The sequence below is a fragment of the Hyaena hyaena genome, unplaced genomic scaffold (assembly GCF_003009895.1).
Source record: "Hyaena hyaena isolate Hyena2069 unplaced genomic scaffold, ASM300989v1 scaffold_387, whole genome shotgun sequence".
In the NCBI taxonomy this organism is placed as follows: domain Eukaryota; kingdom Metazoa; phylum Chordata; class Mammalia; order Carnivora; family Hyaenidae; genus Hyaena; species Hyaena hyaena.
The window spans coordinates 490109-517303 of NW_024081019.1; the positions used below are offsets into that span (position 1 = coordinate 490109).

At 40.6% G+C, this 27195-nt stretch overlaps 2 protein-coding genes and 1 pseudogene across 5 annotated transcripts in view; 2 read left to right on the forward strand and 1 right to left on the reverse strand.

Annotated features, from left to right (window-relative positions):
* BBS9 (Bardet-Biedl syndrome 9) overlaps positions 1–18284 on the reverse strand; it is a 454413-nt gene extending 436129 nt beyond the window's left edge. Inside the window, exons 1-2 of one of the 2 annotated variants that reach the window (XM_039251160.1) lie at positions 17815–18284; positions 459–579 (exon numbers count right to left, since the gene is read on the reverse strand). In XM_039251160.1, the coding sequence (XP_039107091.1) occupies positions 459–570 (112 nt within the window). In that variant the 5' untranslated portion in view covers positions 571–579; positions 17815–18284. The remainder of the gene's footprint in view (positions 1–458; positions 580–17814) is intronic. The other variant, XM_039251161.1, reaches the window with a different exon arrangement.
* LOC120244576 lies at positions 9860–18105 on the forward strand (annotated as a pseudogene).
* Positions 18285–24504: 6220 nt separating the features above from the next.
* RP9 (RP9 pre-mRNA splicing factor) overlaps positions 24505–27195 on the forward strand; it is a 40237-nt gene continuing 37546 nt past the window's right edge. For all 3 annotated transcript variants that reach the window (XR_005531572.1, XR_005531571.1, XM_039251154.1), the window contains exon 1: positions 24505–24751. Coding sequence is in view for 1 of the 3 variants with exons in the window: in XM_039251154.1 (XP_039107085.1) it covers positions 24600–24751 (152 nt within the window). In the remaining 2 variants the exon portion in view is untranslated. The remainder of the gene's footprint in view (positions 24752–27195) is intronic.

Here is a 27195-nt window from a genome sequence, read left to right on the forward strand (position 1 = left end):
ATGAAATCTGGCCATGTGTAGCAACATGGATGGACCTTGGGGGGGTTATGCTGAGCGAAATAAGTCAGGCAGAGAAGGACAAATATCATATGTTTGCACGTATAGGAGGATTAGGAGGAACTTGACGGAGGAACGAGGGGGAGAAGAAGGGCGGAAATGGTGGGGGAAAGGGAGAGAGGCAAACCATGAGAGACTCTTGAATGCTGACAAAAACTGAGGACTGATGGGTGTGGGGGGGAGGGGGGGATGGGCATGGAGGAGGGCACTTTGGGGATGAGCACTGAGTGTTATGTAGAAACTAATTTGACAATAAACTATTTGTAAAAAAAAAAAAAAAAAAATTAGGGCATAATTTTACAGTTCACTTATGTTCTATAAAGTACATTCTTAAAAAGGAAGTCATTTTTATTTTATTTCTGTAAAGCTTTGCTCCAAGTGCATGGTTATAAATTGCTTACCTTGTCCATTTCCAGTATTGTCAACGTCAGCCAAACACAAACAGCCTTGATCAAATTCTTCTTTTTCTCCCAGAACAGTAGACCACCAATCACGGGCTTTAAATAAAGACATTTTCGTTCACTATAAAAAGAAAGCATTTATTTATAGTAAATATCTACTTCACACCATGAATTATGAATTAATTATTTCTTCAGGCATAGCAAATTAAACTTGGACAATGTTAAGAAAAACATTTCTGAATTTAACTTTAAGTTTTGTATTTTGCAGACATTATGTGAAACCATAAATCCAAATGGCTGGAAACATAATCAGATATTTTTCAATGCCAGTGGAGAGTCAGTCTGAAAAATTATTCATGTATGTTGAGCCAATTCTCTCTTCTGGGACATTTAGTAGACAAAGACACAAAGTAAGAAAAAAATTCTTTGGAGGATCAAGATTCAAATTTTAATAGCACTAGGTAATACATAATTCCTTAGCAAAATATCTAATCTTCCTTCAGTTTGGTCACTGAAAAGACTGCATCATCTCATGCCACAATGAGTTGCTGAGAAAAGCAAATAAAATCAAATGTATCAAATGGCTAATACTGGAACTAGTATATCACAGGTACTCAAAAAGCATTCACACTCTTTCCCCATTATAATTGTAGAAAGGCAAAATGGAAGAAGAAAATTCACACCAAAAAAGAACCAGGAAAACCAGGTAAAGGTGCATTTATCCCAGTATACCATTAACCACCTGTGATTCAAGCAACCCATAAATTTTCTCTCTGCTTTGATTCCTCATCTAGAATAAGGCTATACCAGCAACATCTACCACTGAGTTACTGATATGGTGAATGTGAATGCCCACTGGACCTCAAATTACAACACAAACATCACATACCCTGGGATTCTATGAAAGTTCATTTATCCAACATAAATGAGCCTTTCCTTCATGCTTCCCTGATTTAAATAATAGGAAATGCAGTCAATGTTCCTTATTCATCAAGACATTCCATACTATAAGGTCACAGCAAACATTGAGTAAAGATTGAACTACTGCCTCTAGGGGAAATAGAGAGGCTCCTGTGAGTCTCTAGTCACAACTTTTTTTCATCAACCAATCAATATATAACTTTGTTTTGTGTTTCTCTGTTTAAAAATACTTTACTTAATATATAGTTGATTCATTAACATTCAACTCAACAGCAACACTATAACTCATATTTGAAAGAAGCTTATCTGTGCATATATTTTCTCTATAAGGTACACAGCAGCTTTCTTGCACTTAGAAACATTACATAGCACTTCAGCATTACATTTGGGGACCACTTTAAACAACAAAAGCAAAACAAATAAATAAAACAAATCCAAACCACAGAGATGTGGAAAATAGAGCACTAAGTAGGCCAGAAAAAAGGACACTTATTTATAGTATAAGAGGTGAAACAAAAAGGCAAAGAATCACTGTGAATTGTAAAATTTATTATTATGAATAAACTTTAGCAAACAGGTAAACTCACAAATACGGAATCTGAAAATAACGAGGATCAACTATACATTGGAAAAATGTAAATCAGGGGCGCCTGGGTGGCTCAGTCAGTTAGGCATCTGACTTCAGCTCAGGTCATGATCTCACAGTTCGTGGGTTCGAGCCCCACGTCGGGCTCTGTGCTGACAGCCAGCTCAGAGCCTGGAGCCTGTTTCAGGGTCTGTATCTCCCTCTCTCTCTGACCCTCCCCTGCTCACGCTATCTCTCTCTCCTAGAAATAAATAAAAATATTTTTTAAAAAAAAATTTTTAATTAAAGATAAAAAATAGAAAATGTAAACCAATCTGCTTCTTAAAGTAGGCCTTCCACATAGGCTAATCATAGAAAGCAAGACTACTAGCTTTCATTAAGTTGGCCAAGAAATTAGCTGAGAATCATGCAGTGGCGAAAAATTCAGGAGGTGGTCAGTGTGAATTTGGGTCTACATTCCATACAAACCAAGAAACCAGGGGCGGGTTACTAAAAGCTACCAAAACTCTGCATACTGCAACTTCCCTAAAGAGGAATAAATAAGAACGCAGTAGAGGCAACCTATGAAATGTAAGAAAATATTTGCAAATTATATATCTAATTATGATTAGTATACATAATACATAAAGAACTCAAAAATATCAACAAAAATTGTTTTAATGGTCAAAGGACTTGAATAGACATTTAACCCAAGATGATTTACAAATGGTCAAAAAGCATGTGAAACAATGTTCAACATCACTAATCGAGGGAAATGCAAATCAAAAACATAATGAAATACCACCTCACACCCATTAGGACAGCTACTACCCAAAAAAAAAAAAAAAAAAAAAAACCCAAAACAGAAAGTAACAAGTGTTGGCAAGGACGTGAAGTGACTGGAACTCTTGTGCACTGGTGGTGAGAACCTGAAATAGTGCAACCACTACAGAAACTGTATGGTGGTTCCTCAAAAAATTAAAAATAGAAATTACCATATGATCCACTCATTCTACTTCTGGGTATATATCCAAAGGAAATGAAAGCAGGAGTTCAAAGAGACATTTGCACCCTTATGTTCATAGCAGCATTATTCACAACATCTAAAAGGTAGAGGCACCCCAAGTTGGATTGTCTATCAGTGGATGAGTGGATAAACAAAATGTAGTATATACATACAATGGAGTATTATCAGTCTTAAAAAGGAGGGAAATTCCGACATATGCAACATGAATGAACCTTGAGAACATTATGTTAAGTGAAATAAACCAGTAAAAAGGACAAATACTGCATGATTCCACTTATATGAGGTACCAAGGGTAGTCAAATTCATAAAGGGTAGAATGGTGGCTGCCACGGTTGGGATGAGAGAGAAGCGGGGAGCTTTAGTTTGACTGGTATAGAGATTCAGTTTTACAAGGTGAAAAGTTTTGGAGACTGGTTACACAAAAATGTGAATGTACTTAACACTACTGAACTGTACACTTAAAAATGTACACTTAAAAATGGGGTACCTGGGTGGCTTGGTCAGTTAAGCATCTGACTCTTGGTTTTGGCTCAGATCATGATCTCAAGGTTTGTGAGTTCAAACCCCACACCAGGCTCTGTGCTAACAGCACAGAACCTGCTTGGGATTCTCTCTCTCTCCCTCTCTCTATGCCCTCCTCTGCTCACATACTCTCAAAATAAATAAACTTTTTAAAAATTGGCTTTACTGGTACAGCCCCTCTGGAAAACAGTGTGGAGGTTCCTCAGGAAATTAACAATAGAACTCCCCTATGACCCAGCAATGGCACTGCTAGGAATTTACCCAAGGGATACAGAAATGCTGAGGCATAGGAGCACATGTACCCCAATGTTCATAGCAGCACTCTCCACAATAGCTAAAACATGGAAAGAGCCTAAGTGTCCATCAACAGATGAATGGATCAAGAAGATGTGGTTTATCTATACCATGGAATACTACATGGCAATGAGAAACAATGAAATCTGGCCATGTGTAGCAACATGGATGGACTTTGAGGGTGTTATGCTTAGCGAAATAAGTCAGGCAGAGAAGGACAAATATCATATGTTTGCACGTATAGGAGGATTAGGAGGAACTTGACGGAGGAACAAGGGGGAGAAGGGCGGAAATGGTGGGGGAAAGGGAGAGAGGCAAACCATGAGAGACTCTTGAATGCTGACAAAAACAGGACTGATGGATGTGGGGGGGAGGGGGGAGGGGCATGGAGGAGGGCACTTGTGGGGATGAGCACTGAGTGTTATGTGGAAACTAATTTGACAATAAACTATTTGTAAAAAAAATAAATAAATAAACAAAAAAAAATAAAGAGGGTCCAAAGTTAAAAAAAAAATTGGTTTTAAAAATTTGTAATAAAAATAAAAAAATAAAATAAAAAGGTTAAGACAGTAGGGCACCTGGGTGGCTCAGTTGATTAAACACCTGACTCTTGATTTTGGCTCAGGCTATGATCTCACGATTTGTGGGTTCCAACCCCACATCAGGCTCTGTGCTGGCAGTGCAGAGCCTCCTTGGGATTCTCTCTCTCTTCCTCTCTCTTTCTCTCAAAAATAAATAAAATAAACTTTAAAAATATTTTAAATGGTTAAGATGGTAATTTTATGTTATATTTTCTCACAATTCAAAATAAAAAATAAATAAAAACTTAGTTTGAAAAAAAGAACATTCTTTTATTAGCACAATACTTGGCACATATAAGTACTCAATAAACATTAGCAATTGCTATGGTTTTTACCCTTTTTATGATATTTTTTAAACCTACACTGAAGAAAAGAAACAAATGTCCTTCTATGTGTAAACAAATGAACTATGGTATGTCCTTACTATGGAATAAAACTCAGCAATTTTTTTAAATGAAGTAATAACAACTTGGATGGATCTCAAGAGCATTATGCTGCGTGAAAAAAAAAAAACAAAACACCCAATCCTAGGGGTGCCTGAGTGGCTCAGTTCGTTAAGTGTCTGACTCTTGATTTCAACTCAGGTCATGATCTCAGGGTCACAAGATTAAGCCTCGCATAGAGCTTGACATTAAGCATGGAGCCTGCTTAAGATTCTCTCTCTCCCTGTCTCTCTGCCTCTCCCCCTGTTTATGCTCACACTCTATCTCTCTAAAATAAAAGAAATAAAACAAATAAAAAGTCTTTAAAATACATAATCCCAAAAGATCGCATATTAAATAATTCCATTTCTATAACATTTTCAAAATGACAAGATTAAACTGATGGAAAACAGATCAGTGGTTGCCAGGGTTAAGGGAAGGTATGACTTTAACAGACTAGTAGAAGGGGATTTCTTTGGGATGATGGAAAAGTTCTGTACCCTGATTTTGGTGGTCGTTTCATGGGATAAATTTTAATTTCTTTGAGGCATATTCTAAAAAGAAAAGTGTATGTAATGTAAAACCTAGTAAATCTAAAGAAGACTTATAGTTTAGTCATAGCATTGTATAGATGTCAGTTTAGTAATTTGATAATTGTTCTGCTATTATTAGGAAATCACTACTTTTGCAACTTCTATGTGAGTATAATATTATTTCAATGACCAGTTTAGGGAAACAAACAACAGGGGAAGGAAGGAAGGAAGGAAGGAAGGAAGGAAGGAAGGAAGGAAGGAAGGAAAGAAAGAAAGAAAGAAAGAAAGAAAGAAAGAAAGAAAGAAAGAAAGAAAGAAAGAGGGGAAGGAAGGAAGGAAGGAAGGAAGAAAGAAAGAAAGAAGGGAAGAAAGAAAGAAAGAAAGAAAGAAAGAAAGAAAGAAAGAAAGAAAGAAAGAAAGAAAGAAAACCTCATCGAAGGCCTCTCTTTCCACTAAAAAAGAAATTAGTCAGATAAAGGCAAGGTGTTGATGGAAGAGAAGGGAAAAATACATAGCAGGTAAATAAACTTAAAATGAGTTTTAACATATGTGGGAGAGTTTCTGAAAAACATCTGCATCACTCGTTATTACTAATGGCATTATATAACCATACAAATTGCCAAATGACTAAACTGCAAATCTGGCAGCAAGCATACAAAAAAATGTAATAAACACCTTATTATACTTTTATTAGATTTTTTTATTTGAGAGGGAAGTAACAGTACTTAATAAGTGCCACATATTCTCATTATATACTCCAGATATACATGGAAAGTTGTAATATACCATATCATTAGACTGCCAATATAAAGATACATCATTCTCTTGCAGCCCAGAGCAGAGTATCACCCAAATTTAGTACCACTCAAAGACTCACTTGGAGGACTCACAGCACTCATCATATGGTTATCATCATGGCTATGACTTATTACAGTGAAAGAATACAAAGTATAATCAGAAAAGGGAAAAGGTGCACAGGGCAAGGGTATGGAAGAGTTGGGAGGAAATCAGACACAAGCTTCCAAGGTACAAAAACCGGGCTTTGGGGTAGAGACCAGGAAAACAAAAGAAGAGATGGCCAGAAAAATGAATAGGGGCCTCCAAAGGAAAATCAGGAGTGAGCCATCTGTAAGGACATGAAAAAACGTGTATCTAGAAAAAGAGACTGGCCAGCTATATGAAATGCTGTTGATAGATCATAAAGAATAAAGACTTGGAGGCACAATTTCCATTTGGAGACATAGCCAAAACCAGAAATGAACAGGCTAACCAACAAGGTGAGATCCTTTGCACACATTCAGCATCAGTCAGTTCAAAGGAGTCTTAAGGAGAGAAAATAGGAAGGGAAGATCTATATGTTCAACATCCAAAAGGGTCACCTTCACCTCATGCATGAAGAAGAGAAAACCTCACGGGTTTTCTATAGAACAGATTAAAGACCTAAGTAATGGTCATAGAGAAGAGTTTTTTCTGTCAATGCTATTAAATGATATATTAAAAAAAATCAATCAAAGTGCTTAGATAAGTGACCACAAAAGGCATAGCTGTTTGAATATAAACATGACTGCATCTGGTAAAAATAGCTATTATGTGAAAATGACCTAAAAAACCTTAGTTAATGAACAAGTTTTTTCAGCTTGCTAAAATACAAATGAAAAAAAAAAACCCTCCAATATGAAAAATTAATTCTCCAACATTGTCTGTAAATGGAAATGTTCTACATCAAACACTAATTTTTCAAGGATTTTTATCACAGAATTTAAGATCTATTCTTACTAACAAAACAACACAGGCAACATTTAGTTTCTGTTTCTCCTGCTCTCAGTTTCTCCTTAGTCACCCTTTACTTCACTAGCTGCTGAAAGGCCTCCTTTTCTACACTGTTTAGCTATTTGCTACCCAAAGTAGCCCCTGGACCAGCATCAGTATTACCCCAGAGCTTGTGATGCAAAATCTCAGCCTCACGTCAAACAAAATCCCCAGGTGATTCACATGCACCTTAAAGTATAAAAAGCACCCACCAGTTGAACTGATATCTGATAGCCAAAGTAGATGTTTTCCTATAGCAGAGCTCTACTTTTCCACTTCATTTTTCCTGGGACCTGTGCCACAAGTTACCTTTCCAAAGTGAGAAAAAGGACTTATTTTTCAAGCCACAGGGCATTAACAACTAGAAGGTACTTAGTAATCAGCTGGTCCTTTCATTCTGTAGGAGAGGCCCAGAAAGGTTAGTTATATGATTCCCTTAGCTAAATCACACAGCTAATGGCAGAAACTTGCTTCTGCGTACCCTCTCCTGGTCTCTAGATCCTTGTCTTTATAGGCTGCCACTGACTGCAATTTAATATCAAGAAAAAAAAATGGAAAAGCATGAGTCAGTAGAGGGATTATTTTGGTTTGCTTTGTAATTCTTAAGAGGCGCAAAGAGTGCTGATTTTAAACATAGGTCCAACAAAAAGCTCTTCCTCACAGAAACACAGCTGTTTAATTATTTCAGACCAAATGATTTGCCTACCAGGGCAAAACATAAGATCGTGCATAGCAGAACTGCATAAATTCCATTACATCAAAATCCTACATACTGGTTCTTCCATGTCCCAGGGAGGATCATGTACATTGTGGACAATAATGTATGTTGAACCATAAGGATTTACATCTACATAAAGTTAATAAATAATAAGAAAACCAACAATTTGAGGTGATGTCAGTAGCCAATATGTGTTTCCCAAATGCCTCTCTCTGATTTTAAAGACAGAAGCAAAGAAAGGGGTGCTGCCCATTCCTAAGAAATTAAGAAACCACACACTGTGTGAAGTTGGAGTACCATGAATTTCCTTTTGTAAAAATTGATGAATTCTAAAATGACAACTTAGGCTGAAGGACAATAGATTTTAAAAAGGAGCTCCTTTCCGCTTTAGCTTCAAAGATGGATTTCACAGCAAGCCTGAAGGATTTAAGATTACTGAACATCCCTGTTTATCTACAAAAAGCTTAATGCTATGGCTCAAATAAAAAGTACATACAAAAAAAATTATCTTTGCACATAGCAGTTGTGTTCCTAATTAGTGCGAAAATAATAACTTTTAACTTACTCCTAAACAGTTGTACAAACCCTAGAGTACTTTGATATCTAACAGAACTCTGACCAAATCTTTTGATAATATAAGTGTATCTCACATAGCCATTATGCTATGCAATTTAAAGTTTCAGAAGATTCCACTTTTGGAATGACATGTGAGAAGCTCCATGGACCCACTCCCCAGCAAAATTGGTGAAAATTATTTTTTTTAAACAACCATTTAAAGTCTCTGGATATTATCCTAAGAGTATACAGAAAATAAGCATAAAAAAATCTACTAAAACTCAGTAAGAAAATTAAAGAGTCTGCAGTATTTAAGAAACCAAGACTCACTCCTTCTCTCCTCACTCCTAGCTTACAACAAGATAGAAACGTCACTACAGCCAAGAATAAGGCACCCTCTCCCCACAGCTCCTAGTCAGAGAACTACATTCCCTGGAGGAGCAAGACATCAGCATTATGCGTCTTGTTTCCAGCTACCTGTTGCTAACTAAAAATGAAATAGAAAATCTAAATAGACCTATAATAAGTAAAGAGATTGGATTACTAATCAAAAAACTAACCACAAACTAGGCCCAGACAGCGAATTCTACCCAACACAAATAACAATTCTTCACAAACTACTCCAAAAAGTAAAAGAGGAAGGAATACTTCTCCACTCATTCTATAAGACTGGTGTTGGGGCTCCTGGGTGGCTCAGTCGGTTAAGCGTCTGACTTCAGCTCAGATCATGATCTCAGAGTTTGTGGGTTCAAGCCCCACATCGGGTTCTATGCTGACAGTTCAGAGCCTGGAGCCTGTTTTGGATTCTGTGTCTCCCCTCCCCTACTTGCACTCTGTCTCTCTGTGTCTCAAAAACAAATAAACATTTAAAATTTTTTTAAAAAAAAGAATGGTGTTACATCAATACCAAAAGAAAGCAAACACAAGAAAACTACAGACCAATATCTCTAATGAATATGGATGCAAAAATCCTCACCAAAATACTAGCAAAATGAACCAAACAACATATAAAAGAACTATACACCATGACCAAGTGAAACTTACTCCAAGAATGCAAGGTTAGTCTAACATCTAAAAATGAATTATAACAGTACACCATATCAACAAAACAAAAATTAAAAACCATGTTACCATCTCAATTCAGAAAAAAAAAAAAAGCATCTGACAAAATAAAATCCAACACTCTTGCACTAAAAAAAAACACCAGGAATAAAAGAGAACTTCCTCAAACTGATAAAGGACATCTGTGCAAAACCTATGGCTTATATCATACTTAAGGACGAACGACTAAATGCTTTCTTCCTAAGGCCAAACACAGACTAGGATGACCATATTCACCAATTTTATTAACACTATACTGAAGGGGCTGCTGCACCATGCCAAACTAGGTGGGGGGACCCAGGCGGAGGCTTGCGTGTCAGAGATGGGAGGCCCCCACGCACCACCGCCATGCCATGCTGGACAAGTGAGACAAGACCATGTACCCAGAGCCCCAGACCACACACTGGTGCCCTCACTGCAGACCTCAATGCCCAACCCTATAACATATTTGACGAAGGCCTTCGACCTCCTCATGGACCAGCCTGTGACCTGAGAAAAGAGTTTATAGAGTGGCAGCATGTAAGAACAGGTATTACTACTACCACCAAGAGTTCAGCCATGTGCCAGACATCACTGAGTGCCAGGAAAAGAATGTCTTGTGCATGTCTGAAGCAGAAATGCAATGGAGAAGAGACTGTAAAGTTGATCAAGAAATCGCCAACATTATCCAGGAAAGGCTGAAGGCCTGTCAGCAGAGAGAAGGTGAGAGCTGCAGGCAGAACCGTCTCAAGGAGCTGGAGCAGTTCACCCAGGTGGTGAAGGCCTACCAGCACCACTATCACGATCTGGGGGACCATCATTCCACCAGGAAGTGCCTGGAAAACAGAAGCAGCAGATGCTAACAGAGAGAAAAGCCGCTAAAGGCCACTGCAGCCTCTGGCAGCTCCTGAAGGCCCTTCACACAACTATTACTAAAATAAAGAGTAACAGGGGTGCCTGGGTGGCTCAGCTCAGGTCATGATCTTACTGTCTGTGAGTTGGAGCCCCATGTCAGGCTCTGTGCCAACAGCTCAGAGCCTGGAGCCTACTTCAGTTTCCATGTCACCCTCTCTCTCTGCCCTTTCCCCACTCATGCTCGCTTTCTCTCTCTCTCTCTCTCTCTCTCTCTCTGTGTGTGTCTCAAATATAAAATAAAAGTAAATAAACATAAAAAAATAAAGAGTACAGAAACTTATTTCTGGTGTCCACTTCAGCCCCCAACCTTGACACCCTGATGAGCTTTAATCTAATTCATCTCACTGGCCCCATCTCCCTTCAAATCCAGCTACTACTAAACTTGTAAGAGAAATCAACAAAAGGCACTATTAACAAAAACAAAAAACAACATTGTGCCAAAGATTTTAGGTCAGGCAATTAGGTAAGAAAAAGAACTAAAAGGCTCCAAGATTGGAAAGAAAGAAGTAAAGCTATCTTTACTCTCAAATGACATGATCTGGTGTACAGAAAATCCTAAGAAATTCAGTAAAAAACTATGAGAGCTAATAAACGAGTTAAGTGAGGTTGAAAGATACAATAATATTAACATACAAAAATCAATTGCATTTATAGTAGCATCCAAAAAGAATAAAAAATGTAGGAATAAATTTAACAAAGGAAGTGTAAAACATATACCTTGAAAATTATAAAACATAGTTGAAAGAACTAAAAGAGATCTAAATAAACAGGAAAATATCCCATGTTCATGGATCTAAAGTCATAACATTAAGATAGCAATACTTCCCAAATTGATCTACAGATTCATTTCAGTTTTTATCAGATTCCCATAGGGCTTCTTTGTACACTGACAATCTTATTATGAAATTCATATAGAGTTGCCAGCAACTCAGAATAGCCAAAGCAATCTTCAAAAAGAAGAACAAAGTTGGAGGATTTCTCCATTTCAAAACCTAACTACAAAGCAATAATAATCAGGACAGTAAGTACTGGCATAAAAATAGACATATAAATAAATGGAAAAGAAGGAGAATCCAGAAACAAACTTACACATCTATGGAAAACTAATTTTCAACAAGCATGCTAAGACCATTCAATGAGAAATTGCAACAAATGGTTATTATTGGATAGTGACATGCAAAAGAATGAAGTTAGACCCTTATATCAAACCATATAAAAGTTTTAATTCAAAATGGATCAAACACCTTTATGTATGCTGATACATAGCTAAAACTATAAATTTCTTAAAAACTCTGAGAAGACTTCTAGGAAGAAAACTTAAGACTAAATCTTCATGATATCATCTATTGTGACAGAATCTTAAATTTGACACCAAAAGCATAAGTAACAAAAGAAAAAGGGACTTCACCAAAAGTTAAAACTTTTTACTTCAAAGAACACTAATAAGAAAGTGAAAAGATGACCCATAGAACAAGAGAAAATGTAAATCATGTCTCTGATAAAGACACATATCTGTAACACACAAAGAACTCTTTATGACTCAATAATAAAAAAATAGAAATCCAATGTAAAAATGGGCAAAGGATATGAATATATATTTCTCAAACTCAGATATACAAATGGCCAACAAACACAAGAAAAGATGCTCAGTGTCATTAGCCACCAGGGAAATGCATATTAAAACGACAATGAGACACCACTCTGTACCCATAATGATGGCTAGAATCAAAAAGTCAGAAACAAGTTTGGGCAAAGACTTGGAGAAATCAAAGCCCTCATACAATGCTGTTTAAAATGGAATATAAAATGGTACAACCACTTTGGAAAGTGATCTGGCAGCTCCTCAAACACTTAAACATAGAGTAATCACATGATCCAGCAATTACAGTCCAAGGTTGCAAGAGAAATGAAAGTATATGTCCACATAAAAATTTATACATTCACGTTTACAGTAGTATTATTCATAGTATCCAAAAAGTAGAAATGATCCAAATGTCTATCAACTAATGAATATATAAACACAAAGTTGGCATATCCATAAAATGGAATATTCTTCAGCAATAAAAAAGTAGTGCTGACGTATAGGAGGATTAGGAGGAACTTCACGGAGGACCAAGGGGGAGAAGGGAAATGGTGGGGGAAAGGGAGAGAGGCAAACCATGAGAGACTCTTGAATGCTGACAAAAACTGAGGACTGATGGATGTGGGGGGGAGGGGGGAGGGGCATGGAGGAGGGCACTTTGGGGATGAGCACTGAGTGTTATGTGGAAACTAATTTGACAATAAACTATTTGTAAAAAAAAAAAAAAAACTGAAAAAAAAAAAAGTAGTGCTGATATATGCTACAACTTGAAAATAGTATGCAAGAGAAAAAAGCCAGTCACTAAAGACCAGCATTTTTTATGATTCCATTTATGTAAGATATATGGAAAATATCACTTCAACTAAAAATAAGTAAATAAGCAAACAAATAAATAGGTAGACAAATAAAATGTACAGAAGAGTCAAATCCATACAGAAAGAAAATAAATTCTGGTGGGAAATAAAGGACAGAAGACTTGTAGGTAAAGAGTGCAGGTTTTCTTTTTGAAGTGATAAAAATATTCTAAAATTGACTGCAGTGCAAGTGATGGTTGCACATATCTTAAATATACAAAGTAAAATATACAAAAACTACATTTAGTTGTACAAATTATATGGGTGAATTGTACGTTATATAAATCATATTGCAAGAAAGCTATTATTTTTTAAAAGAATAAACAGTGATAGACATATGAGGAGTGGTTTTATTATTCTTTATGCTTTTATGTTTAAAATATCACATAATAAAAAATAATAAAGTTTTGCATTTTTTAAAAGTGGGATACTCCTGTATTTTGGCCCTATTTACCACTCCAACAGAACGAAAGGAGAGCAAATTAAATTCAGAAGGTTAGCAAAATAAATCCTACCGTTTCTCCTGGAAGGACATCCCACACCATTAAGAGAAAGAAAAATTAACTATAAGGGTGCCTGGGTGTCTCAGCTGGTTAGGCGTCCAACTCTTGATTTTTGATCAGGTCATGATCTCACAGTTTGAGCCCCCCAAGTCTGACAGTGGAGAGCCTGCTTGTAATTCTCTATCTCTCCCTACCCCACTCAAACTCACACTCTCTCTCGCAAAATAAATAAATAAACTTCAAAAAAAAAAAAAAAAAAGAAAAATTAACCAGAAATTAAGACTTAAATGAAATTCTAGGGGCCCCTGGCTGGCTCAGTCAGTAGAGCACACTACTCTCAATCTCAGGGTGGTAAGTTCAAGCATGATGTTGGGCATGGAGATAAATAAATAAATAAATAAATAAATAAATAATTAATTCTGCTTCGTTTTCCAAATTCAAAAAGATACAGGCCTTGACTTTTAAGATATTAAGGCAAGTAGTGGGCAGGGAAGGTCAGTTCCTGGCAGGTTAGGAAGAAGGAAACTAAGAAACAAGGGACATTTTTCACTGGTGAAACCTGGATTTTCTATTACAAAAACAAAAAGTATTCTGAATGACAAAAAATTAAATATATATAAATTGATTTTTTATTTGGGTTAGTTAACTGTCTTGAATAAAAATAGGAAACAATGATTTGCATTTTATCCCCTATTCATGCAATGTTGATTTCCAGCTCCTCAGTGGTTTTGTTTTTTTTTTAAGTAAATGAAAAATAAAAACCAAAGATTTTCAATGGCTATTATCCCTTCTCCCTAGAAATGAATAGCTAACATTTACTAATCATTTACTAAGTCCCAGGCACTGTTCTAAGTGCTTTGCAAGTATTCTGTTTTAATCTTCAAAACGGAAGGTAGATACTATTACTCAAGTACGGAGAGATTAAAAAACCTTCCCAAGTGGTCACAACTAGTAAGTAGTACAAGTAGCATCCAAAACCATTCTGTCTATTCCAGAACCCTTAACAAGTGCCACTATGCCACAAAGACCAAAAAGCTATACTCTGTAAATATTAATTCTAATCACTACAAGTTCAAACTGCAGGAAAGTATTTCATACACCTAATTAAATTTTTAATATGTTTAATGTTTATTTTCGAGAGAGAGAGAGAGAGACAGAGTATGAGCAGGAGACGGGTAGAGAAATAGGAGACACAGAATCCAAAACAGACTCCAAGGGCTGAGTGAGGGCTGAGCTGTCACCACAGAGCCTGACGTAGGGCTCAAACTCACGGACCCCAAGATGATGACCTTAGCTGAAGTCCGATGTTTAACTGACTGAGCCACCCAGGCACCCCTACCTAATTAAATTTTTAAACGATGACTAAATCCAATAATTTGAAAGTCCATACCCACAAAGAGCCACAAGAAATTCTCTCTTTTTTATAGTTTATTTATTTTTGAGACAGAGAGAGACAGAGCATGAGCAGAGGGGGGGCAGAGAGAGAAGGAGCCACAGAATCTGAAGCAGGCTCCAGGTGAGCTGCCAGCACAGTACCCAATGCGGGGCTCGAACCCACGAACTATGAGACCATGACCTGAGCCAAAGTCAGATGCTTAACCGACTGAGCCACCCAGGTGCCCCAAAAGATTGATTTCTTATGTCTTATTAGAATAATAAATAGAAGGGGAGCCTGGGTGGCTCAGGTCATGATCTCCCAGTTAATGAGTTCAAGCCCTGCAACAGGCTCTGTGCTGACAGCTCAGAGCCTAGAGCCTGCTTTGGATTCTGTGTCTCCCTCTCTCTCTGCCCCTCGTCTGATTGCACTCTGTCTTTCTCTCTCTCAAAAACAAATAATAAAACATTTAACATTTTTTTAAAAAGAATAATAAATAGAAGATAAGCTCTTTATCCCCTAAATTCCAGAAATACTTTTCCATATTTATCACTCAACACTTTCTTAAATTTTTAATATCTACTTATATATGTTATCTTCCACACCAGATTTACTCAGGTTTAGTTTTCCTTTAAGATAGGGATGTTTTCACACCCCACTGGCCTAGCCCTACAATAATGAAGGATGACTAGAAGAATCACTGCAACAATGATAACCTCAAGAATCCTGTGGAAAGAATATGTGGATTAGAAGGCAGATCCTGGAATTAGGAGGCAGTTCACTGACGCTATTGTTGTTCATACTTGGAGTTTTGCTTTCTCCAGGTCATCCTAGTGCTGCCTCAAATTTTGGAAAGTAGGAATCAGGGCATCCAGTGCAAGAAAGATGACAAGTATATATAGAATTTGAAGAATGCTGCTTTTGAAGACAACATTATAAGGGATCAGTGTTGGAATTTTCAATAAAAGACACAAGACAAAAGAGCAAGGAAAGGGAATTAGACAGATTTGGGTTCCCTTTTTGCTTTCACACTTTAGCAGAGTAACCTTAGACAAGTCCTCCCCAATTGTTCTGCAGAATAGAAAAATAAAATGACCTAACACATGTAACTGCTTACCCAATGCCCAACCCACAGGATGAACTCAATAAATGTCATAAATGTCACTAGTAACTTAGTAGTAGTAATAGTAGAAGTGGTGGTGGTGGTGGTGGTGGTGGAATGTATCCTGAGCAAGACAAAGTTACAAATGCCAGTCTGACCCTCTGGCCTGAATATTTAAACGGGATATTCAAAACACTGACAGTAAACTTTCACTGAAATGTTAATTGGCAGGGATGTTTTATAATAACTTCATGTGTTTCAATAATTTTTGAGAAATATTTGAAAGTCTTTATTCTGAGGGATTAGACTTGATACATACATCAAAATGTTCATAGCAGCACTGTCCACAATAGCTAAAACATGGAAAGAGCCTAAGTGTCCATCAACAGATGAATGGATCAAGAGGATGTGGTTTATCTATACCATGGAATACTACATGGCAATGAGAAAGAATGAAATCTGGCCATGGGTAGCAACATGGATGGACCTTGAGGGTGTTATGCTGAGCGAAATAAGTCAGGCAGAGAAGGACAGATACCATATGTTTGCACGTATAGGAGGATTAGGAGGAACTTGACGGAGGAACAAGGGGGAGAAGAAGGGCAGAAATGGTGGGGGAAAGGGAGAGAGGCAAACCATGAGAGACTCTTGAATGCTGACAAAAACAGGACTGATGGATGTGGGGGTGAGGGGGGATGGGCATGGAGGAGGGCACTTTGGGGATGAGCACTGAGTCTTATGTGGAAACTAATTTGACAATAAACTATTTGTAAAAAAATAAAAATAAATAAATAAATAAATTACCTAATTTTTACTTTAAAAAAATGTTTAAAACATTAAAAAATGCTATATAGGGGCACCTGGGTGATTCAGTTGGTTCAGCATCCGACTTTTGCCTCAGGTCATGATCTCACAGTTCACGAGTGCAGGCTCCTCAACAGGCTCTGTGCTGCCAGCTCAGAGCCTGGAGCCTGCTTCAGATTCTGTGTCTCCCTCTCTCTCTGTCCCTCCCTTGTTCACACTCTGTCTCTCTCTCTCTCAAAAATAAATAAAAATTTTTAAAAATTTAATAAATAAATACTACTATATACTATGGATATTGGACTTTTTCTTCTTCAATGAATGTTTCCATCAGGAAATTGTACCATAAACACAAGTGTGTAGTTGTAACTCAAGAGCAATTACACACAACTACACACAATGAAAAATTCCTTGAACTCTAACAAATAACTTATAAATTATTTGCAAAATGAAAAGCTTTTTTGAATTCTTTTAAATAAGGGTTCAGTCTATTCACACACAAAAAAAAAAAATCTCAGCAATTATTCTGTTTACATAATTCTTACAAGTTAGAAAATCTATCCCACTCTAAATGCTGGCAGACTTCAGTGAAGACCCATAGTTTTCCCCCTAGCGTCTTCAAGCTGTGTGTGCGTGTGATATGGTTTCATGTTTAAAGTAAAAGTGAGATGGAAAACAACAACAACAACAACAACAAACTATGAATATCTCCAGGAAATTTAAGTCAATTGCAGGACTGGACTGGGGAAAGGAGATCCTGATAAAAATCAGCTCAGGTCATCTAAATTGCTGTGGTCTGCAATACAGAGAGAAGAAGAAGCAATAATCCTATTGCAAAAAGAATTAAAGGGTATTAGTGCATGCATCCTACTTCAGTCATAGGCTGAGGACTGCGACCATTTGCTCCTAAGACCTGTTGAAGTGCCAGGGCAGGAGGCTGCTTGTGCACCACGTGACATTCCTGAACGGAATCTTTAAAATTTCGTATCACCTTTTCTCTTAAATGTTAATAAATCTCACACACATTGTGTTGTACCTGCGCTTTGTCTTATTTTTAAAGCAAACATCCTTCTTTAGAAACCTATCATCCAATATCCCCAAAACCATTACATGGCATCAGGGATCAATCTTGCCCACAAAACGAAACACAGGAAGGGCATTCACTCTCCCAGTGTTTAATTCCAGACATACTCTTACCTGACGCCGAATCAGGTGGGTCCTGCTCCACCTTTCCTGGAACTCTCTGCAGATCTCCCTGTAAGAACGCCCGCCAGGGTCCCAGGGCTGGAAAGACGAGACCAAGAACGGAGGGTGCAGAGAAAAGCAACCCCTCGCTTCACTCTTCCCTGTCGTTCCCCTGCTCCAACCTGTTCCACGTCCCAGGCGGAGACGTGGAGCCTCACCAGGCAGCACCACCAGCTCCACAGAGTTGGAGTGACACTCACAAGGAGTAAACCCGCATCCCTTCTGTGTCAACCCCAGAGATAAGCAAGGGAAACGGCATCAATCCCTTGGAAGAGACCAGGCAGGCCAGAACAACGGCAAGTCCTGCTTCTCACAAAGAGGAGGAAATGGTGAGGGAGGCACTCAGTGGGATGCAGCAGATAAAGGACAGCAACGGCGGAAGGGACACCTCCCCACTCCTCCCTAACTCCAAGCCATCTTCGCCCTGTTGTCATAGCACTTTACAACGAACGCCACTGCGCAAGTCAGATGGTTCAGCTCCGATGCCTTCTGGGGGCTGTAGTCCAGAGTGGCTGAGGAGGAAGGAAGGCGGAAGCGTTTTTCTGCGTGGGTCGTGGCTGGAAGCAGATTTCTACTGGATGGTGCTGGAGTGAACCACTCGCTGGTCCTCATTAGCAGAGAGATAATGAATACCATTCCCTTTTCCGTCTTTTGACGGCTCCTCAGACATAGGATAGGAGGAAGACCCGCCTTCCAACTCCGCTGCGGACGCAGGCCACACCCCCTCAACGCCTTCCAGTCCCGCGTCAGCGCTTGGGGGTGGGGCTTTCCTAGGGGCGAAGCTCCCGCAGATGCGGCGGAGTTATCAGGGCTTTTCCGCGGGCACGCGCTGCCGAGCCTCTAGGGGCCGGTACTTTTCCCGCCCTGAGGCGCAAGAGGCCCAATCCTTGAACATAGCGGCGGTGACGAGAATGGCCAAAGGAGCGAGTGCCAGTGTGTGTGCCCTGGTGGTTGGGGTGGTGCTGGCCCAATACATATTCACCCTGAAGAGGAGGACGGAGCTAAAGATCAAGATCGTCAAAGTGATGGAGCCCTTTAAACAATTTCCAGGTGTTTATTTTTTCCTAGTAGAAGCAGTGCTACTATGAGGTTGTTTGTACCTATCTCCTGATCACATGAGCTCTTCTCTGTAGCCTGTTCCCTGGAGTGGATTACCTGGCATACAGGTACATAAATGTTTAACCTTACAATTGAACATAATAATAATGCCAGTTTCTTAAACTGTTTTATCTTTGCTTTCAAAATCACGATAGGTATAATTCTCTAAAAGTCACCAACCTTAAACTTCTGTTCTTGTTTTTTTCATTAGATTTTATCTTGGGCTTTAAATATCCTGCTTTTCACCATAATTCGCCTTCCGACTAGAAAATACAATTCTAAATTATTACAGTTCTTTTTTTTTTTTTTTAATTTTATTTATTTCTAGGAGAGAGAGAGAGACAGCGTGAGCAGGGGAGGGTCAGAGAGAGAGGGAGTCACAGACTGAAACAGGCTCCAGGCTCTGAGCTGGCAGTCAGCACAGAGCCCGACGCGGGGCTCGAACCCACGAACCGCGAGATCATGACCCAAGCGAAAGTCGGACGCTTAACCGACTAGGCCACCCAGGCGCCCCTAAATTATTACAGTTCTTAAAAATAAAATAATTTCATGAAAATCATCAAGATCATTCAGTTTTAATACTTTGATATTATTAAACCAGCACAACATTGGTTATAAAAAAAATAAACGGGGGTCACCTGGCTGGCTCAGCTGGTTAAACATCTGACTCTTGATCATGAGTGAGTTCAAACCCCACATCAGGCGCAGAGCCTATTTTTAAAAAAAATTTTTTAATAAAAATGGAAATTACTGGATTGACATAATAGGGGCATAGGCAAACTATGATGACATTCTATTCCGCCATTAAAATTCAAATTATTGAAACATTTGACTTGAAGTGTTCATAATGTGAGGAAAAAAATGTAACAGATGTATGCCATTTGTATTTTGTAAAGAAAAATAAAGGGAAAATATTGGAAGGACTTTCACAAAAATCCTTACTGTGGCTACACAATGGACTTAGGAATTGATTTTTCCTTTGTATGTTCATTGTTTTCCACTACTCATTCAATGGCATGCATTACCTTTGTAATTAGATAAAAGTTTTGTTTTGTTTTTTAAGATTTATTTGAGAGAGACAAAGACAGTGTGGGTGGGGAAGGGGCAGAGAGAGAGGTAGAGAGAGAATCCCAAGCAAGCTCCAGGCTGCCAGCACAGAGCCCAATGGGGGGCTCGAACCCACGAAACCGTGAGGTCATGACCAGACCCAAAACCAAGAGTCAGACACTTAGCCAACTGAGCCACCCAGGTAGCCCAGAATAAAAGTTTTTAAATAATAGAATAAAATACTGTATGAAAATAATTAAATCAAAATTATCTTGAGTTACTAATTTATATTTCAGCCTGCTAGGATATGTAACTGCCTAATTTTTTAAATGTTTATTTATTTTTAGAGAGAGAAAGAGAGTGCAAGTATGGGCAGGGGAGGGGCAGAGAGAAAGAGAGACAGAATCCCAAGCAGGCTCCACGCTGTCAGTGCAGAACCCAACTCAGGGCTCAATCCTGCAAACTGTGGGATCATGACCTGAGCAGAAATCAAGAGTCAGACACTTAACTGACTGAGCCACCCATGTGCCCTCATGTAACTGCTTAATTTTTTAAAAAATACATATTCCCTGTGACAGGAAAAGCTTCTGAAGGCTTGTGATAATCCAAATTCAACCTATTTCAGTGATAGCATGGGATAGTATGAAGAATACTATTTGCTGAGAAAGCTAAGGTAATTTATCATTTGTAGCATGAAAGGTTTATTTTCAACAGCTGGTGCCATAATTCCTCTTAATGAGTGTGATAGGTTACAAAAATAGCTGTAATTTTTTTCCATCTTTGCACACTTCTTTACATCATGAATTGGCATCTCTATCCTTAAATCTGAACTTGACTTGCTTTGGTCAGTGAGACATTAGTAAATATGCAAGCAAAACCTCAAAAAGAGCTTCTCCCTCTCATGCTTCTCTTGGAAATACAGCCACCACTTCTCTGTGAATGACCTGTAGAAGTCTGCTGAAAGATGAGAAACATGTTGTCGGGTCATTTCCACAGCCCCACTAGACACATGAGTGATGTCATCTTGGACCAACCAAGTCCAGCAGAGCTGGGATCCATCAAGCCAACCCAAAGCAGAACTGTCCACGGAGCAGATGTTATTTTTTAAAACTCATACATGTTAGAGACATAGAGAACTATGCCAATCATCAAGCCAACTATTTATTGAGCTAATTGCTCGGTTATTTTTTGCCTTCACTCATTGGGCAAAATTAATTTGCAAAGATAATACCTAGCTTATTTATGCATGACACGCTCTGATATTTCTTTCTGTTCTTTTCTGTTTTCTTTCATAGTTTACAATATCGCCAGCAATTCCCTAAGTTGACTTCACAATCCTCTAATGACTCTTGACCCAAAGTTTGAACAATATGAATATAACATTTAACAGTCCAATAAATATTTCTGGAATAATATAGAATATTATGTTTCTGGAACATCATAAAAGCAGATTTGGCACATCAACACCTGCAGAATATGTGTAGCATCACATAATGTGGTACCAGATGGTAGCTAGAGAAATATTTAAAATTCAGGTATGATAATCACTTCTTCCAATTTTATTTTCTTCATTACCTTCCTACCACACTTACTTTTAGATCCAGGTCCTTCACAAGGTCTAAAAGATCCTGAACAATCTTGTCCTGTCTGCCTCTCCAGTCTCATTTCATGGTTTTTCTTGTTCCCCGGCTCCAGCCCCACACTGGCCTTCTCTCAGTTTCTTCTGTAACAAAGCATCTTTTCCACAGACTGTTCTGCCTCTTGGGATGCTTTCCTTTCTTTGCTCCCTCAGTTCCATTCCTATGAACCCTTTAAGTCTCTGCTGATATGTCCCCTTCCCTGTGAAGACTTCCTGGACCACCACTGGAATAAATACCTCCATATATATTCATAGAACTGATCATAACTGATATCTTAATATGTGGGTTAATTGTCGATTCAACATTTTTCTTATATAAACTTCACAAAGGCAATTTATTATTTACATAGCAGGTCTATTTTGCTGTTTGATGAATGAATAAATGACTGTTTTTGAATTTTTTATCAGCTCTTTCCTCCACCTTTCTAACTTCACAGCTTCTGGCACTCCCGGGAGTTCAGACGAGTCCATGGTGCATACCAGAGATGAATCTGAGTGGTTCACACCAACCAAATGACCGAAATTATTCCTTTCCTCCTAGGGTGGCTTTACTCCTGACCAAACTGGGGTGCCTGATGCCTATGACCATTAGTGGGTGGGTTCTTGCTCAGGAGGCTCCATGGGCCCTGATACTGTCAGGATCCTGGAAAGCTCACCTCAAACATGGACTAGATGTGCTCAAACATGTGAAATCACACTAGTAGCAGTAGCAGGGGCTTCCACACAAGCTGGGACCAGGAACTCCACTTTTCAAATGACTGAGTTACGGAGTACCCTCACCTCTCATGTGTGACAATTAGAAGAGGTTAGTTTAAAATGTAAGAAGGAAACCTTATGTTTCTAAATAATGAATTATATTACCATTATATTCCTTTATTATCAGGACATGCAGGATGATTTTTTTTTAAGTAGGCATCACACCCAGCATAGAACACAAAGGGGCGAAGCAGCTGGAGGACTTGAACTCAAAGACCTTAAGATCAAGAACTGAGCTGAGATCAAGAGTCAGTCACTTAACCAACTGAGCCACCCAGGTACCCCTATCTAGATTAATTTTAAAAACTAACTTTGTGAGGTGCCTGGGTGGCTAGGTTGGTTAAACGTCCAGCTTCAGCTCAGGTCGTGATCTCATGGTTTAAGTTTGAGCCCTCCATCAGGTTCTCCACTCTCAGCACAGATCCTGCTTTCGATCCTCTGTCTCTCTCTCTCCCCACACCCCCTGTCACATTCTCTCTCTTTCTCTCTCTCTCTCTCAAAAAATAAACATTAAAAAATAATAAAAAAAATAAAACTAACTTTGCAATCAAACATTGTTTCTGACAGTTCTTAGTCATAGACAACAGAATCCACTCTAGCTGGTTTAAACAAAAATTAGTTTGAAGGGAATCAAGTAGTTCATCAAACCTGGAAAACCAGAACTGAATACCTCACGCCCAGGATATTTCAGGCACCTTACTGGTTCAGGCAACTTGTATCAAGCACTAGACTGGTTAATGCACCAGTTCTTTCCTTTAATAAGAGAATCTGATTTCCAAGCTCTAGACATATCAATGTAATATTTTGTTTCTGTTCATAGCCTTTATACATTTGTTCATTTTTATTTTCTCTAATAAATCCAAATGAGCTCCTCATATCTTTTAAGCATTAACTATATTGAACACCACATTTGAGGGATATATTCCCAATGCTGTTACTTCCTTCCTGGTTTCTTCCATTATGTTAAAGCTAAAACGATTATCATAACTTATCAGACACATTTTCAAAATGCAACCTAATTAAGCACTTAACACTTTCCATCCTGGCTCCAGGAATTACTACTTCTATATCTTGGGGCCTGCTATTTGACTCTGGGCCTCCTTTTTAAAATTTGTTGATGTATCTATTTTTGAGAGAGAAAGAATAAGTGGGGGAAGGGCAGAGAAAGAGAATCCCAAGCCTGCTCCGTGCAGTCAGCACAGAGCCTAGTGCAGGGGTAGGGTAAGGATTTTGATCTTAAGGCACCAGGGGATCATGACCTGAGTGGAAATCAACAGTAGGATATTTAAAGGACTGAGCCACGCAGGCGCCCCTGAACCTCTTTATCTACACAATAAGGTAAGATTAATACATACGGGTAACAACAGCACTGAGTAAGTTTTTAATGTTCTTTTTAATTATTTATTTCTGAGAGAAAGAGACAGCCACAGCGTGAGCAGGGGAGGGTCAGAGAGAGAATCGGAAGCAGGCTCGGAGCTTTGAGCTAGCTGTCAGCACAGAGCCCAATGAGGGGCTCGAACCCACGAACCGTGAGATCATGACCTGAGCTGAAGTCGGACGCTTAACCGACTGAGCCACCCAGGTGCCCCGAGTTTTTAAAGATTAAATCAACAATTAAGGGCTTAGCTCAATGACCAACACCTAAAAAGTGCTCAGTATATACAGCTTTTTTGTCCAGCACACAAAACTTGTCTAAATAAACTGTACGCTGTTTTAACCATGCTCTGGAAAATTAGAGAATTTCTATAGAGAGCCTTGCTTTCTTCAAAGCTGTTTGAAGCCCAGCACCGCGTAGCAGCAGCGCCCCTGGACCCACCTGGGGCTACGAAGTCACCTCGCACCCGCTCCCGGCCTCCGGGGGGAGGGGCTTCCCGGCTGCCCCGCAGGCCTCCCCCGCCCGCCTCGCGGCCGCCGCCAGGGGCCGCCCTCCGACCTCCGGCGCCCGCAGGCCAGGCGCGGGGCCACGGCGCTCCGAGCGCGGGCTGGGGGCCGCGGCGCAGGGAGGTGGCCGGCGGGCCTGGCGGGAGGCGGGGACCGGGAGGCCTCGGCGGAGGCAGCGGGCCCTGCCCGAGCGGACGGCGGGAGGGGGCGCTGCGGGGCCGGCCGGGCGCGGCGCGGAGGAAGTGCCGTCTTCGCCGCTTCAGCTACTGGAGCCGCCTCAGGCGCGCCGCGGGTCGCCTCCGCCGCGCCGGCCGCGATGTCTTCCCGGCCGGGGCGTGACGACGCGCGGGCCGGGGGCGCGCGGCGGCCGCGGGAGTCGGCGGAGCAGGAGCTGCAGCGGCGCCGAGAGCAGAAGCGGCGGCGACACGACGCGCAACAGCTGCAGCAGCTCAAGCACCTGGAGTCCTTGTGAGTCCGCGCCGCCCGCGCTCCTCCGCGAGCCGTGCGTTCGCGGTGCCCGGCGCCGCGGGGACGCGCGAGGCTGGGTCCCGGGGGGACGCGGGCAGCGGGCCCGGGCCACGTCAACCCCCAGTTCCCGCCCCGCGCGGCGCGGCCACCCGACCTCCAGGGGCGCCTCCGCGGGGAGCGAAGGGCCGTTGCCCGCGCGCGCGGAGCGGCCTGGGCGGGCGGGGCAAGCGCGGGCTCTGGTTCCGCGCGCGAGGCCGGCGTGCGGCCCGGGCTCTGCGGGGCGGGCGCTGAGGATCCGGCGGCACTCAGTAGGCTCTGCGTCGCGATTTGGGGACTGAACGCGCGGCAAGTGCAGTGAGCGCCGCGGTCCTGCCCTTTCACGGTGTCGGTTCAGCGGGCCCGCAGTGAACCGGCCCAAACCCGCCTGGTCTTCATCGGCTGCGACGGGGGACGAGAGGCGGCCGTCCTGTGCAGTTGGGGCGGCGCGGAGGGAGGGCTGCAGGACGGGGTGCGGGACTGTCCCTAGAGATCCCGAAGGCGGCTGTCAGGTGGAAGAGCGTGGCGACTGGCTCTCTTCAGCCCTGAGAATCTGGACCAGCGTGGAGGGTGGGAGCTACGGAGAGCCCAGCTCCAGCCCCGCAGGAAGAATTAGGACCGGAGGCTCCCGTTCCTGCTGGTGCGCGTGGCCTCACTTCAGGCACCGGGCACGCCGGGTTCCAGCGGGTTCGAGGACACTGCCCGTAGCCTGTGGGAGAAGGGCAGGTTGTAGAGGAGTTGGAAACATCAGCTGGGCGCTGGGCTTGCGGCCTTTCGGTGCTCTTCTGTGATTCTGCCACTCTAATTAGCTCTGGAAGATTAACTTGTAAGTTTGCTGTTCCCTGAGTTATTCAGTAAATACCCCGTTTCTGTTTCAGGCACTTCTATTACTTTTAAAATGATCATGTAAAGAAAAGTCCTCAAAGGAGTCAGATCCTTTGTAATTAACCTGAGAGCTCTGACATAAAATGCATTGCCTTGTAGGAGGCTGGCCTGCTGTTTTTGGGTTTTTTTGTTTGTTTTAATTTATGTTTTTATTTATTTTTGAGAGAGAAACCTTGAGTAGGAGAAGGGCAGACAGAGGGAGACACTGAATCGGAAGGAGGCTCCAGACTCTGAGCTGTCAGCACAGAGCCCTACGCGGAGCTCGAACTCATGAGCTTTGTGATCACGACCTGAGCTGAAGTCAGACGCTCAAGCAACTGAGCCGCCCAGACGCCCCAGGCCTGTTGTTTTCATCCTGGCCCTTGAGCTGAATTTCACCTTAGTAAGGCCGTGGTTGCAGGATACAGGCGCTACATCGTTAGCATGCACAGACCTGGCCTCTTCTTGCCCTGAACCTGCCCTGTGCACTGCACATTCTCGAAAATCTTTGCCTAGGATAAGCCTGAGCTTAGTAGGGTCTAGACTAACCCTCAGTGGCTTTAACTGTGGGATACCAGATGTTGGTTAACACTGTACGGTAGCTCACAAAGCACTCATAGACATTGGAGAGATTTTAACCTCCTTTTGCAGATGAGGAAATGCAGGTTCAGGAGTTAAGTAAGCTGATCAAGGATACATTGACCTGCAAACTCGCAAAACTAAAGACAACCCCAGGTGTCTGATACTCAGATCGGTTGGATTTTTCCATTTCAGGGATTTAAACTTTCTAGACTGTTGGCATATTTGGTTTGGCTAGTTAACAGACTTGTTTACTTTTAAGTCAAAATGTTTATTATTGTTATTTATGTTTAGATTAAACATCAAATAGTACTAAAAGACTGAATTAACAATTCAGGGTTTGCATCCCTGCTCTCCAGTCACCCATACATTCCCAGCACCCCTCCCTCCAACCAAGGTTTCAACAAAGAAACTTAGTTTTTTTTTTCTTCTGGGGCTTAACTAATTTCTAAATCATATGCTTATACTGCTTTTTTAGATTGAACAATAAACATTACCTCTAAACCTCATGTCACATAAATGAGGGTTTAGTTCTCTCTCCCGACCCATCTTGTATGTTCTTTCAATATAGCTTCATTATAATTTTTGTTCAATCAGTAGTAGATATTGGCATTATTATAGTTATTCAGTATGGCTCAGGTTTTTTTTTTTTTTATGTTTACTTATTTTTGAGAGAGAGAGCGCAAGCAGGGGAGGGGCAGAGAGAGAGGGATATCCAGAATCCGAAGCAGGCTTCAGGCTCCGAGCTGTCAGCACAGAGTCCAATGCGGGGCTCTAACTCACAAACGGTGAAATCATGACCTGAATGGAAGTGAGACGCTTAAGCAACTGACTCACTCAGACGCCCCAGTATTGTTTACTTTGAGCCAAATGGTGTTCTGTGATTCCTTCTGCTTTCTAGTACAACTGCTATTTTTTAACTAGTTAACACAACGCTTAAATTCCTATTATCTCCTGCTGATTTT